Genomic DNA, 15946 nt, shown 5'->3' on the forward strand with positions numbered 1-15946 from the left:
TCCACTGCCCCTATTTAACAGAAATGATATCATTTTCACCGGAGAGCTGTGCGCGCGCGTCACGCTGCCATCTTCTCCTCCCGACGTGGATTATGGACTTAAGGAAGGGTAAGTTGAAGGATCACACACCACCTCATTGAGGGGTCAAAAGTGGAAAGGGCGAGCAGTTTCAAGTGTCAATGTGTCTGAAGGTCTACCCTGGGCTGAATATATTGAAATACTGAAGCAAAATTGCAAAGAAGGCATGACAGTGGCTATATTTCATTAGGAGTTTGAGGAAAGTTGATATGTCATCCAAGGACACTCATAAATTTCTACAGATTTACCACGGAGAGCATTCTCACAGGCTGCATCACCGTCCAGTGTGGAGGGGCTACTGCACAGGATCAGAAGCAACTTCAGAAAGTTGTAAACTCAGCCAGCTGCATCATGGGCACTAGCCTCCCCAGATCCAGGACATCTTCGAAGGGCAATGCCTCAAAAAGGTGGCATCCATCATTAAGGACCCCCCTCCACCCAGGATATGCCCTATTTCCATTGTTACCATCATGGAGGATATACAGGAGCCTGAAGACCCACACCCAATGTTTCAAGAGCAGCTTCATACCCTCCATCATCAGATTTCTGAATGAACAATGAACCCATGAACACTACCTCAGTATTTTTTCCCTCTCTTTTTGCACTAAATATTTAAATTACCATGAAGGTCCTGCTGTTCAGCTTTCTATCCAGCTCCCTAAAATCCCTCTTCAGGACCTCTTCACCTTTCCTACCCACAGTATGTCACTGGTGCCAATATGTACTAAGACATACATACATACATACATACATATATACATACATACATATATATACATATACACACACACACACACACACACACACACGTGGGCACGTGGCCAAGTAGTTAAGGCATTGGACTAGCGACCTGAAGGTCGTGAGTTCGAGCCCCAGCCGAGGCAGCGTGTTGTGTCCTTGAGCAAGGCACTTAATCACACAGTGCTCTGCGACGACACTGGTGCCAAGCTGTATGGGTCCTAATGCCCTTCCCTTGGACAACATCGGTGTCGTGGAGAGGGGAGACTTGCAGCATGGGTAACTGCTGGTCTTCCATACAACCTTGCCCAGGCCTGCGCCCTAGAGAGTGAAGACTTTCCAGGCGCAGATCCATGGTCTCGCAAGACTAACGGATGCCATTACTTTACACACACACACACATATATATATATACACACACACACATACTTATTGTAATGTATAGTTTTGTTATTATCATGTATCACATTGTACTGCTGCCACAGAACAACAACAAATTTCATGACATATGCCGATGATATTAAACTTGATTCTGATAGTTTCCTTCTGAAACCGAGAACAAGCAAAGTCAGTGTGGTAAAGAAGGAAGTAAGTTACCTTACTGGAGTAGAGAAGTGGGACAACATTTGAAGCATGTAAAAATGAAATTAGACATGGAGAAACACAGCATTGCAGCGTAGTAGTTAGCACAACATTTAACAGTACCGGTGACCCGGGCTCAATTCCTGACACTCTCTGTAAGGAGTTTGTATGTTCTCCCCATGACTGTGTCGGTTTCTCCCACAGTCCAAAGACCGACTGGTTGGTAGGTTAATTGGTCACTGTAAATTGTCCCATGATTAGGCTAGGGTTAACTCTGGTGTGGTTGGGCGGTGTAGCTTGGAGGCTGGAAGGGGCTATTCCGCACTGTATATCATTAAATAAAATAAATAAAACAAGGAATTAACAGCTGAAGTCATTAAACATATGGAAATGAGCGAGGGATTCTGACATTGAGCTGAATTAAGGGGATGGTTTAAAGGGGAGGAAATCTTTGGTTTGTTCTTCATGGCTTGTTCGGGTTGTTGCCTTTGGAGGGGTCGCTGGTTCGTGTCACTTCCCTCAAAGGCGCTGCAGGTTTGTGTCACTTCCCACGGAAGGGCTAGTCGGCTCCAATGCTCTCGGAGATGTTACTGAAATTCTGAGATTTATAGATTGGACTGAACTTCATATTGGCCCCGTCCAGTTCTCTGATTCTTTTCTGTTCTCGCCCATTCTTTCTTGTTGCCGATTGGTGGGCAGGAGGTTTGGGTGATCCATTAGTTTTTGTGCGAGGGAGGAGTTCGGGGGTTTGGAGTTTGTGTGTTTTTGCTTATTTTTCTTTTCATGTGATGGACGGTTGGTGTCTTTCTTTCAACTACTGCGATGGTTTTTTGTATTTTATGGCTATCTGGAAAAGACAAATCTCAGAGTTGTATTCTGCATACATACTTTGATAATAAGATGAAAATTTGAACCTCTGAACTTTTTTTTTCTTCATTTCTTCCAGTAATGACACAGAAGGAGGGATGTACATCAAGCGGTGCTGTAAGGGATTTTGCATCGATATCCTGAAGAAAATTGCAAAGTATGTCAAGTTCACATATGATTTATATCTGGTAACAAATGGAAAACACGGGAAGAAGATTAACGGGACTTGGAATGGGCTTGTTGGAGAGGTAGGTCAATCACAAAATGGAATTGTCTTAAAGGTGATTTAAAATTTGGACTAAAACAGGGCAAACCAAGGTCAATGTCAAGATGAACTGGTATTTTATGAAAGAACTGGAGGTTAAGAATTTATAAAGTTGCAATAACGGTTAAGTATTAGAGCCTTTAGTGCTATAATGTACACTCAGTAGCCACTGAGTGTATGTTCACGGTCTTCTGCTGCTGTAGCCCGTCCACTTCAAGGTTCGACATGGTCTGCATTCAGAGATGCTCTTCTGCACATCACTGTTGTAAAACATGGTTATTTAAGTTACTGTCACCTTCCTGTCAGCTTGAACCAGTCTGGCCATTCTCCTCTGACCTCCCTCATTAACAAGGCCTTCTTTCCCTCTGTCATCTGTTTTCCTAATGGACATTGAACCCACAATCACTACCTCACTACTTTTTTATTTATGTTTTTTTTTGCATTACTTATTTTAACTTAACAATTTAATATACAAATACATACTTATTGTAATTCAACTTTTTTCTCTATATTTATTTATTATGTATTTCATTGTACTGCTGCAGTAAAGTTTACAAATTTCATGACACATGCCGGTGATATTAAACCTGGTTCAGATTCCGATTCGCCTACAGAACCGCCACTCACTGGAAGTTTTTTTTTGTTTCTCGCACCACTCTCTGTAAACTCTAGACACTGTTGTGGTTGAAAATCCCAGGAGATCAGCAGTTTCTGAGATACTCAAACCACCCCATCTGACACCAGCAATTATTCCATGGTCAAAGTCAGTCACTTAGATCACACGTCTTCCCTATTCCGATGTTTGGTCTGAACTACAACTGAACCTCTTGACCACGTCTGCGTGCTTTAATGCATTGAGTTGCTACCATATGATTGGCTGATTAGATATGTGCTTTAACGAGCAGGTGTATCTAATAAAGTGGTCATGGTGTTTATGGAGGAAGCTAAATAAAATTTCCAAAATATTGCCAAATTGACACTTACCATGTGCAAAAAGGAGGGGAAAGACTAAGCCCAGTGTTGAGAGTTGAAATCCTGCAAGAATCTCGAGGCAGACGGGTCACACCACCACCTCACTGGAACCAGCCTGCCCACCACCAAGGACGTATATACAGAAAAGTGCCAGAAAATGGCCAGCAATACTACAAAGGCTCCCACCCACTCTGCTCAACGACTGTTTGTCCCACTCCCATCAGGGAAGAAGCTATGTAGCATTCATGCCAGGACCACCAGTCTCAAAAACAGTTATGTTCCCCAAACAGTGAGGCTGATCAACAACTCCATCCAATAACCCACCCCTCCACACCTCCACCACCACTACTTTATTATTTCCTGTCAGTCACCTTATGTACAGACGCTCCTGCGCTGAGCATCACTTCACGGACATATAATCAATCTATGTATATTATATCGGCTCTCTTATGCATTTATATTTATTGTGTTTTTATTATTGTGCAAAAGAGGACAAATTGTGCAAGTAATCAATATTAAAAAATAAATAAATAATACTGAGAACATGAATTGTAGTGTCCTTGAAAATGAGTCAATAGGCTAGGGAGTCAGTTCAACGTTGAAGTGAGTGATGTTATCCACACTGTTTCAGGAACCTGACGGTTGAGGGGTAATAACTATTGTTGATTGGTTAAAAATCATCTCAATAAACTTCTTTAGATAGATAGATAGATATACTTTATTGATCCCGAGGGAAATTGGGTTTCGTTACAGCCGCACCAACCAAGAATAGAGCATAAATATAGCAATATAAAAACCACAAACAATCAAACAACAAAATGCAAACTATGCCAGATGGAAAATAAGTCCAGGACCAGCCTATCGGCTCAGGGTGTCTGACCCTCCACGGGAGGAGCTGCAAAGTTCGATGGCCCTTTAGGTTCTTAATTAACTAAGTGAAGCCTCTTAGTTTAACATAAAGTACTCAGGGTGATGTCCCATCTGTACCTGATCCTTGCCAGCTTTGGGCTTCATGAATCTCAGAGGAATTAATCATCTCACACATACTACTGGCTAGCGGAGAAATGCTTCTAACATCACCCCAAGGCTCTGGCTCTCATTGTATGGTTCAAGACTCTTCTGCCAAAAGAAATGATCTGCTGTCCAGGCATGTAATCAAGTCTGCAAAACATCTTGAGCAGCTTAGTGGATCAACCCATGTCTTTATTCTTTGTGCATGTGCTTTTCTTATTTAACCCGGTGGTGAGGGGATTGTGCCGTTTAACCGGAGGGTTGCCATGGCAATAACAGTCTTGCTCTTTGTTGCCAGGTTGTACGGAAGCATGCACACATGGCCGTGGGCTCCCTGACTATTAATGAAGAGCGCTCAGAGGTGATAGACTTCTCAGTCCCCTTCATAGAGACTGGAATCAGTGTTATGGTGTCACGGAGCAACGGAACTGTATCGCCTTCTGCATTTCTGGGTAAGTGGTTCTTGTTTGACCAGATCATCTGGATATTTCTTAGATTTTCTATGAAATGTACGGTATCCAGAGAGACTTCCTTTGTCTGTCCTTGATCTTTATTGGCCTTAGACTACAGAAACCTAAGGTTCAAAAAAGTTCAGAGGTCCATTTATTATCAAAGTATGTATGCAGTATACAACTCTGAGATTCGTCTTCTCCGGATAGCCACGAAATTAACAAAAAAAAGCACACAGAAGTCATTTCAGACAGAAACAGAAAACCCTCTCACCTGCACAAAAAAAAAGAACTGCAACACGGTCATCAACCCCCACAACCCCCCCTTCCCTGCACAAAACGCAACAAGAACATCCACCCCTCCCCAGACTCCCTCCTCCCCATAATGTGCAACAAGAATATTGACCCCCAAATACCCTTCCAGCCGCATGAAAAAAAAACAGTGAGAAAGAATGGGTGAACAAACAGAATATAAATATCGTAAGACTGAAAGATTCCTCTGCCAATCTCCGGGGAATTAAGCTCCTCACATTTATGAAGGGACGGAGTGGTAGGTAGCTGTTAGGGTAATACAATCACAGTGCTGGCAACCCGGGTTTAATTCCCAGCACTGTCTTTAAGGAGGTTGAACATTCTTCCTGTGACCACATAGGTTTTCCACCAGGTGCTCCAGATTTCTTCCACATTCCAAATGACCCAAAGATGTATGGGCTAGTAGCTTAATTGGTCACCACATGGAAATGGGTGGTGCAGACTTGTTGGCTGGAAGGACATGTTACTGTGCTTAATATCTAAATTAAAATTTAAGAAAATCATTGGTGTTCATGTTCTACAACAACACTGACGCAGGAAAGTAGCATCCATTATCAAGAAACCCCACCATCTAGGCCATACTCTCCTCTCACTGCTGCCATCAGGAAGAAGGTGCAGGAGGAGCCTCAGGACTCGCACCACCAGGTTCAGGAACAGTTGTGCCCCTCAACCATCAGCTCTTAAACCAGAAGGGATAATTTCACTCAACCTCACTCGCCCCATCACTGAACTGATCCCACAGTCTATGGACTTACTTTCAGGGATTCTTCATCTCAAGTTCTCGATTGTCATTGCTTATTTATTATTTATTATTTATTATTTTCTTTTTGTATTTGCACAGTTTGTTGTCTTTTGCACACTGGTTGTTGTGTTCAGTTTTTCATGGATCCTATTGTGTTTATTTGTATCTGTTGTAAATTGGATCAGCAAGTTTGCTGATGGTACAAAGATTGGGGGTGTAGTGGACAGTGAGGAAGGTTTTCAGAGCCTGCAGAGGGATTTGGACCAGCTGGAAAAATGGGCTGAAAAATGGCAGATGGAGTTTAATACAGACAAGTGTGAGGTATTGCACGTTGGAAGGACAAACCAAGATAGAGCATACAGGGTTAATGGTAAGGCACTGAGGAGTGCAGTAGAACAGAGGGATCTGGGAATACAGATACAAAGTTCCCTAAAAGTGGCATCACAGGTAGATAGGGTCATAAAGAGAGCTTTTGGTACATTGGCCTTTATTAATCAAAGTATTGAGTATAAGAGCTGGAATGTTATGATGAGGTTGTATAAGGCATTGGTGAGGCCGAATCTGGAGTATTGTGTTCAGTTTTGGTCACCAAATTACAAGAAGGATATTAATAGGGTTGAAAGAGTGCAGAGAAGGTTTACAAGGATGTTGCCAGGACTTGAGAAACTCAGTTACAGAGAAAGGTTGAATAGGTTAGGACTTTATTCCCTGGAGCGTAGAAGAATGAGGGGAGATTTGATAGAGGTATATAAAATTATGATGGGTATAGATAGAGTGAATGCAAGCAGCTGAGGCAAGGGGAGAAAAAAACCAGAGGACATGGGTTAAGGGTGAGGGGGGAAAAGTTTAAAGAGAACATTAGAGGGGGCTTCTTCACACAGAGAGTGGTGGGAGTATGGAATGAGCTGCCAGACGAGGTGGTAAATGCGGGTTCTTTTTTAACATTTAAGAATAAATTGGACAGATACATGGATGGGAGGTGTATGGAGGGATATGGTCCGTGTGCAGGTCAGTGGGACTAGGCAGAAAATGGTTCGGCACAGCCAAGAAGGGCCAAAAGGCCTGTTTCTGTGCTGTAGTTTTTCTATGGTTTCTATGGTTCTATGGTTGAATGGCATTCTGGTTGAATGCCCTAGTCAGGGGATATTTCATTAATTCTGTTATAGTTATTATTCTATAGACTTGTTGAGTATGCCCACAAGAAAATGAAATCCAGGGTTGTATGTGGTGACGTATATGTACTTTGATAATAAAATTTACTTTGAACTTTTGAACTTTGTTATCATTACCTCATCAATCAAAAAATTATTTTTTTTTCCTGACCCCCCTCAATGCATTTCAATTATAGTTCTCTTGTTTATTTCTAAGATGCATGGAGTCTCATATTGTAAGAAACAGTAAAATATGGAACACCAGCCCAATGTGAATGAAAGCCACATTGGAAATAGGTCTTAGTTTAAATCCTGGAACACTTTACCCAACAGCGCCATGACAACAGCTTCACTGGGGTGACTCTGTAAGACAAACACAAGTGGGGAAGGATATTAAATCCTGGTCTTATCTTCAATGTCTATGACCCAAGAATGAATAAAGAAAAATCTAGATCTAGGCAACTTGTGAGTGACCTAAGCACGTACCAGCTCCACAGAATGAAAGGAGGATCTCAAACTCCTGATGCTGTGATTGCCGCGATTCTCAAAAGAGAGATTAAAGATTAGTTTTACTTGTCGCGGGAGCAATTTCCTCCAATCCCTGACCTCATTAAAGAGAGAGACGAGACTAGCATTATTTGTCACATGCACATCGAAAGTTCAAAACATGCAGTGAAATGTGTTGTTTCGTGTCAGCGACCAGCCCAGTCCGAGTAGGTGCTGGAGGAAGTCTGCAAGTGTTGCTATGCTACTAGTAGCAACATAGCACGCACACAACTTTCTAACCCTAACCTGGATGTCTTTTGGAGTGTGGGAGAAAACCAGAGCACCAAGAGGAAACCCACAGGGAAAATTGTACAAACTCCTTTCAAACAATGGCAGGATTTGAACCCCAATCTTCTGATCACTATTGCAGTAAAGTGTTACACTAAACACCATGCTTCTGTGCCACCAGATATGTCATATTTCCTGGGATTGTCTATATCCCAGGAAAGATTCTCTAAAATGTTCCTTTTCTTGCCCGTACTGCCCTTGCTGAGGTGTAACAACAACTAGTCAGTCAGCCAAACTCCATTCAAAAATGACATGAGCGTCAGGGTATACCCTCCTCGTGCCTTGGGTTTATTGCAGACTCAAAAGTATGACATAGTGAATAAGGAATGAAACTGAAAAACAACAAAATACAGTGCAATTACTGTGTTTTTTCATTCACATGATATGCACAGGTAAGTAACAATTTAGTTAAGTTTCCTGCAGGTAAATACTCGAAGATTCCGACAAGTAAGTACTACAGGTAAATAGCACGTGTAAACCATTGGCATCCAGATTAGTGTCTAATAAACTCAAAAATAATGTTCGATTTCAGCAACATCTTAATGATACCTCTAGATTAAATTCTAAACAATATAATATCAACTTACAAGCAATGCCTCTGCTGGGGAAACAACAAGATGGCTTTAGGTAGAAGCTTCTTTCATTCCTAACATAAACCTCTGGCTTTCTGCCAGTCAAAGTGCTTTCTTACTTCCTTATTCCTGACTTAACAAGAAGTGACCTTATACAGATCTGAAACTGCTCATTTCAAAATAAAAAATGAATGTGCTTAATCGTATAGAAAAAAACATAAATCAAATGCCTGAAGGGCAGAACGCTGTCCGTTCACCATTTCATTGGGAAATGTTTCTGCATTCTGCTTTAGAGTCATGGCCTATGATAAAAATAATTTCAAAATGATGCTTCCTCTCAACATTATTCAATAGTGAAATACTAGTGACAGTGAGGTTCCAGGGACAATGACAGTGTGGTTCTAGTGACAGTGGGGGATTGTGAAACGTTAATGTGGATATTTATTTATTTACTGTCCGTACCACTATCTGCTGGTGTTTAGGGCAGCAACTGAGATCCTCCATCTCTGTCTGTCTTTGGACATTCAGACATAAAAGGATTCTTCATTGGAAGAAGCACAGTCGACGTTTCGGGCCAAGACCCAAGTCCTGACGAAGGGTCTCGGCCCAAAACATCAACTGTGCTTCTTCCTATGGATGCTGTCTGGCCTGCTGCGTTCCACCAGCATTTTGTGTGTGTTGCTTGAATTTCCAGCAGATTAGTTAAGGCATCCATTAGTCTTGCGAGATCATGGATCTGCACCTGGAAAGTCTTCACTCTCCAGGGAGTAGGCCTGGGCAAGGTTGTATAGAAACATAGAAACATAGAAAATAGGTGCAGGAGTAGGCCATTCGGCCCTTCGAGCCTGCACCGCCATTTATTATGATCGTGGCTGATCATCCAACTCAGAACCCTGCCCCAGCCTTCCCTCCATACCCCCTGATCCCCGTAGCCACAAGGGCCATATCTAACTCCCTCTTAAATATAGCCAATGAACTGGCCTCAACTGTTTCCTGTGGCAGAGAATTCCACAGATTCACCACTCTCTGTGTGAAGAAGTTTTTCCTCATCTCGGTCCTAAAAGGCTTCCCCTCTATCCTCAAACTGTGGCCCCTCGTTCTGGACTTCCCCAACATCGGGAACAATCTTCCTGCATCTAGCCTGTCCAATCCCTTTAGGATCTTATACGTTTCAATCAGATCCCCCTTCAATCTTCTAAATTCCAATGAGTACAAGCCCAGTTCATCCAGTCTTTCTTCATATGAAAGTCCTGCCATCCCAGGAATCAATCTGGTAAACCTTCTTTGTACTCCCTCTAAGGCAAGGATGTCTTTCCTCAGATTAGGGGACCAAAACTGCACACAATACTCCAGGTGTGGTCTCACCAAGGCCTTGTACAACTGCAGTAGTACCTCCCTGCTCCTGTACTCAAATCCTCTCGCTATAAATGCCAGCATACCATTTGCCTTTTTCACCGCCTGCTGTACCTGCATGCCCACTTTCAATGACTGGTGTATAAGGACACCCAGGTCTCGTTGCACCTCCCCTTTTCCTAATCGGCCACCATTCAGATAATAATCTGTTTTCCTATTTTTGCCACCAAAGTGGATAACTTCACATTTATCCACATTAAATTGCATTTGCCATGAATTTGCCCACTCACCCAACCTATCCAAGTCACCCTGCATCCTCTTAGCATCCTCCTCACAGCTAACACTGCCACCTAGCTTCGTGTCATCCGCAAACTTGGAGATGCTGCATTTAATTCCCTCATCTAAGTCATTAATATATATTGTAAACAACTGGGGTCCCAGCACTGAGCCTTGCGGTACCCCACTAGTCACCGCCTGCCATTCTGAAAAGGTCCCGTTTATTCCCACTCTTTGCTTCCTGTCTGCTAACCAATTCTCCACCCACACCAATACCTTACCCCCAATACCGTGTGCTTTAAGTTTGCACACTAATCTCCTGTGTGGGACCTTGTCAAAAGCCTTTTGAAAATCTAAATATACCACATCCACTGGTTCTCCCCTATCCACTCTACTAGTTACATCCTCAAAAAATTCTATGAGATTCGTCAGACATGATTTTCCTTTCACAAATCCATGCTGACTTTGTCCGATCATTTCACCGCTTTCCAAATGTGCTGTTATCACACCCTTGATAACTGACTCCAGCAGTTTCCCCACCACCGACGTTAGGCTAACCGGTCTATAATTCCCTAGTTTCTCTCTCCCTCCTTTTTTAAAAAGTGGGGTTACATTAGCCACCCTCCAATCCTCAGGAACTAGTCCAGAATCTAACGAGTTTTGAAAAATTATCACTAATGCATCCACCATTTCTTGGGCTACTTCCTTAAGCACTCTAGGATGCAGACCATCTGGCCCTGGGGATTTATCTGCCTTCAATCCCTTCAATTTACCTAACACCATTTCCCTACTAACATGTATTTCGCTCAGTTCCTCCATCTCACTGGACCCTCTGTCCCCTACTATTTCTGGAAGATTATTGATGTCCTCCTTAGTGAAGACAGAACCAAGGTAATTATTCAATTGGTCTGCTGTGTCCTTGCTCCCCATAATCAATTCACCTGTTTCTGTCTGCAGGGGACCTACATTTGTCTTTACCAGTCTGGAAGACCAGCAGTTGCCCATGCTGCAAGTCTCCCCTCTCCACGACACTGATGTTGTCCAAGGGAAGAGCAAGAGCCGATACAGCTTGGCACCAGTGTCGTCGCAGAGCACTGTGTGGTTAAGTGCCTTGCTCAAGGACACAACACGCTGCCTCTACTGGGGCTCGAACTCACGACCTTCAGGTCGCTAGTCGAATGCCTTAACCACTTGGCCACGTGCCCACATTAAATCTGCAGATTACCTCGTGTTTGAGGATTCTTCATCGCTGTTACCATAACAATTTTGTTTTACCAGTTGGGATTGTTAGCCTTCAGCTGAACTGAACCTGAAAGACTAGTGGGCCACTCTTAGTCTGGTGGTTACCCCTTGACCTGTTTGGCATGGGTGACCTTACCAAGAACCAAAGCATAAAGCCCTGACTCTAACCAGCGTAGTTCTCCAGGTCATTAAGACATGCAAGCCTCCAAGCCATGGCAAGAGTTAAGGTTCTCTTGGAGGTAATGTGGGTAATACCATTAGATTTCTGAATGGACAATGAACCAACCCATGGACACTACCTCACTAATTTTTGCTCTACTTATCTAATTTTTTTAAATATATACAAATATTCCGTTTTATAATTTGTAGCTTTTTTTGGAAATTGCTCTGTACTGCTGCCGCAAAGCAACAAATGTCATTGGAAGTGCCAGAGATAAAAAGCCTGATCCTGTTTAAGTCATGGACTTTCACCGCCTTATTTTGGTCTGTTACAGAGCCGTTCAGTGCCGACGTCTGGGTGATGATGTTCGTGATGCTTCTGATTGTCTCGGCTGTCGCAGTCTTCGTCTTTGAGTACTTCAGCCCTGTGGGATATAACCGGTGCTTGGCCGATGGAAGGGGTAAGCTGATGCTTTTGCACTACGCACTCTTGTCCACTCCTCCTCTGCCCACTGTGCAGCGGCTGCAAAGCTTAATGAAGTTATTGGTCTCTGTTAGTGTGGTGGAGCTGTGGTGGACCAGTGACTTCCACTGCTGTTTCATTGTGTTGGAGTTCATTACACATCTTTGTAGGTCATTCAGAATGTAATAAGACCATAAGACCTAGGAATGGTCTTTTAGCCCATCTAGTCTGCTCCGCCATTCCATCATGGCTGATTACATCCCCCCTCAACCCCATTCTCCTGCCTTCTCCCCATAATCTTTGACGCCCAGATTAATCAAGAACCTGTCAATCCCCACTTTAAATAAACCCAAAGACTTGGCCTCCACATTCCCGTCTATGACAATTCCACAAATTCACCACTCTCAGGCTAAAGAAGTTGCTCTTTATCTCTGTTCTTAATGGACGTCCCTGTATTCTAAGGCTCTGCCCTCTGGTCCTAGACTCCCCCACTATAGGAAACATTCTCCCCACATCCACTCTATCCAGGCCTTTCAATATTTGACAGGCTTCAATTCGTTCCCTCGTAGTTCTTCTAAATTCTGGAGAAAAGAGCATCAGTTGCTTTTCCTCTTCTGGGCTGGAGTGAGGGAGAGGGGTTGGTGGGTTATATTCCAGTGTTTAGAAAGGCTGAGAGGTGCAATGTGAAGTGTGAACTTGGACTTGGGCTTGGGGTAGGGAAGGTAAGCATTTAGAATGTAGAATATGAAGAATGAGGAGTGATTTGATAGAGGTATACAAAATAATGAGGTGTATAGATAGGGTAAGTGCAAGCAAGATTTTTCCACTGAGCTTGGGTAAGACTTGAACCAGAGGTCATGGGTTAAGGGTGAAAGATGAAATGTTTAAGGGGAACATGAGGGGAACTTCTTCACTCAGAGGGTGGTGAGAGTGTGGAACAGGCTGCCAGTGAAAGTTGTCGATACAGGTTTTATTTCAAAATTTAAAAGAAACTTTGAAAGGTACATGAATGGGAGGTGCATGGGGCAGGATGATGGGACTAGGTAGCATAGTACTTTGGCATGGACGAGATGGGCTGAAGGGTCTGTACTGTGCGGTGCTGTTCTATGTTATAGAGTTGTAGAACACTGCAGCACAGTACAGGCCATTCAGACCATGATGTTGTACTGACCCTTTAATTTACTCCAATATCAATCCAACCCTTCCTTCCCACATAGTTCTCCATTTTTCCTTATCCATGTACCAATCTACCTCGACTACTACCTTCAGCAGGGTGTTCCATGCACTCACCACTCTGTGTTAAAAAAATATCTCTAAGATAACCTCTGTTATTTTCTCCAATCATCTTAAAAGTATGTCCTCTCATGTTAGCCATTGCCACCTTGGGGGAAAAGGCGATGGCTGTAAACTCTATCAATGCCTCTTATCATCTTATAGATCTCTATTAAGTCTCCTCTCATCCTCCTTCACTACAAAGGGAAAAGCCCTACCTTGCTCAAGCTTACCTCACGAGGCATGTTCTGTAGAAGTCAGTTTGTGCTGCTGGAATCAGACACAGGAGAGGTATGCTCTTTGGGTTTGCAGCATGTCGAGTGGCTCAGGGAGGGGGAGATGCAGGATGAGCTTAGTCCAAGGCACAACCTAAAATGCAGGTTCCAATCTTGTTGGCTTGCAGATCTCCCAGTGTGGTGCAGTACGATTAAAACTGTATCCCGGGGGGTCAACAACAGGTGCGCCAGGACCCCGTGTGTCATTTCTCTCAGTGCTCCAAAAGGAGCGATTCCAGAAAACTGATATTGTTATGTCTTTCCTGATTAGGATTGTTATTTTATTTCTAATTACTGGATCTCACAACCTACGTGTGAGTTCACAGCTGCTGTTGATTGCTTGTTATTGCATTGTTAAGCAATTAGCTTTTGTCATCAGGTCGGCCATTTGAGACCTTTGTACACTTCATTTAGTAGTTAGAAGCACTTGTTAGAGGTGAAATGAATTTCAATTAATATTTGAATCTGTCTTTTGTAAGAATGCCGAGAAGTACTGTCTTTTCCCACTGGCTCCTTGCGTTCTGTAATGTGTTGGTGAATAATAAAATTACCTTCAACTACCACTACGCTGGAATGGAGTTATCCATCTGTCGAGCTGGAGAAAATGGGGAAACACTCTCGAGCGAGGGCAGATTAGACATCGTCCCCGCTAGCCCCACCTGGATATTTGCATTGGGTTCAAAGTGAGCCACACCAAGAAGCCGTTGGACAAATTGAGACATATTGAGTTGGAAATGATGGTTATCATGCTTCACTCCAGAAGTACTGAGAGAACAGTGTTATATAATCCAATTTCTACACTCTTCTCTAGAAACCCTCTTTACCCACTCAGACTGAAATAGAACAGCCTGCATTAACCCAGTGACAGAGCAACAGAAATCTACAAACTGGTCTTCCCAGGTTTCCCCTGCCTCATTGTAATCCGTTTTCAAACTCATCTGATTCCATGACGTAACTTACAATCTGTTATTCAATGTCTATATATCTATAAACAGTGTGTGTGTATACTGTACCATTTTATTTGGTACACCTGCACACCTGCTTGTTAATGCAAATATCCAATCAGCCAATCATATGGCAGCAACTCAATGCATATAAGCATGCAGACATAGTCAAGAGGTTCAATTGTTGTTCAAACCAAACATCAGAATGGCGAAGAAATGTGACTTTGACCATGGAATGATTGTTGCTGCCAGACGGGGTGGTTTGGTTATCTCAGAAACTGCTGATCTCCTGGGACTGCACACACGACAGTGTCTAGAGTTCATGGAGAATGGGGAAAGACATTAAAAAAAACATCCAGTTGACAGGAAGGTAACAGTAACTTAAATAACCACACATTACAACAGTGGTGTGCAGAAGAGCATCTCTGAATGCAAAGCATGTTGAACCTTGGTGGATGGGCTGCAGCAGCAGAAGACCATTAGGTTCAAGAGATACCTAATAAAGTTGTTGCTGAGTTTAATCTATCTATCTACCTATAGTATCTATCAATCTACTGTATATGTATATATATGTATTATTACTGGATCTATGTTATTTTGTATCTAAAACTCACCTCCAATTACTTGATCAGTATATGATCAGGGCAATAAATCCAGAATTTGCCAACCTCCTTAGGCATAGGCAGAAGACTGGCCAACTGGCAGGAGACAAAGAGTGGGAGTAAGGGGAGCTTTTTCTGGTTGATTGCCGGTGACTAGTGGCGTTCCGCAGGGGTCGGGTGTTGGGCCCGCTATGTTCACGTTATATGTTAATGATCTGGATGACAGAATTGATGGCTTTCTGGCCAATTTTGCAGATGATACAAAGATAGGTGGAGGGACAGGTAGTGTTGAGGAAGCAGGGAGTTGTGTTGAAAGACTTGGACAGATTAAGAGAATGGGCAAAGAAGTGCAGGTGGAATCCAGTGTAGGGAAGTATATGGTCATTGCACTTTGGTAGAAGGAATAATGGTGTAGACTATTTTCTAAATGGGGAGTGAATTCAGAAATTGGAATTGCAAAGAGATTTGGGAGACCTAGTGAAGGATTCCCTTAAGGTTAACCTCCAGGTTGAGTCGGTAGTGAAGAAGGCGAATGCAATGTTGGCATTCATTTCTAGAGGAATAGAGTATAGGAGCAGGGATGTGATGTTGAGGCTCTATAAGGCGCTGGTGAGACCTCACTTGGAGTACTGTGGGCAGTTTTGGTCTCCTTATTTAAGAAAGGATGTGCTGATGTTGGAGAGGGTACAGAGAAGATTCACTAGAATAATTCTGGGAATGAGAGGGTTAACATAAGAGAAACGTTTGTCCGCTCTTGGACTGTATTCCTTGGAGTTTAGAAGAATGA

At 43.0% G+C, this 15946-nt stretch overlaps 1 protein-coding gene across 1 annotated transcript in view; it reads left to right on the forward strand.

The window, feature by feature from the left end:
* The window catches only part of LOC134354104 (glutamate receptor ionotropic, NMDA 2B-like), a 614023-nt gene that overhangs the window by 537384 nt on the left and 60693 nt on the right, over positions 1–15946 (forward strand). The window contains exons 8-10 of the mRNA XM_063062883.1: positions 2345–2513; positions 4812–4965; positions 11939–12064. Coding sequence (XP_062918953.1) covers positions 2345–2513; positions 4812–4965; positions 11939–12064 — 449 coding nt within the window. The remainder of the gene's footprint in view (positions 1–2344; positions 2514–4811; positions 4966–11938; positions 12065–15946) is intronic.

This window comes from Mobula hypostoma, chromosome 11 (assembly GCF_963921235.1).
Source record: "Mobula hypostoma chromosome 11, sMobHyp1.1, whole genome shotgun sequence".
Taxonomy (NCBI): Eukaryota; Metazoa; Chordata; class Chondrichthyes; order Myliobatiformes; family Myliobatidae; genus Mobula; species Mobula hypostoma.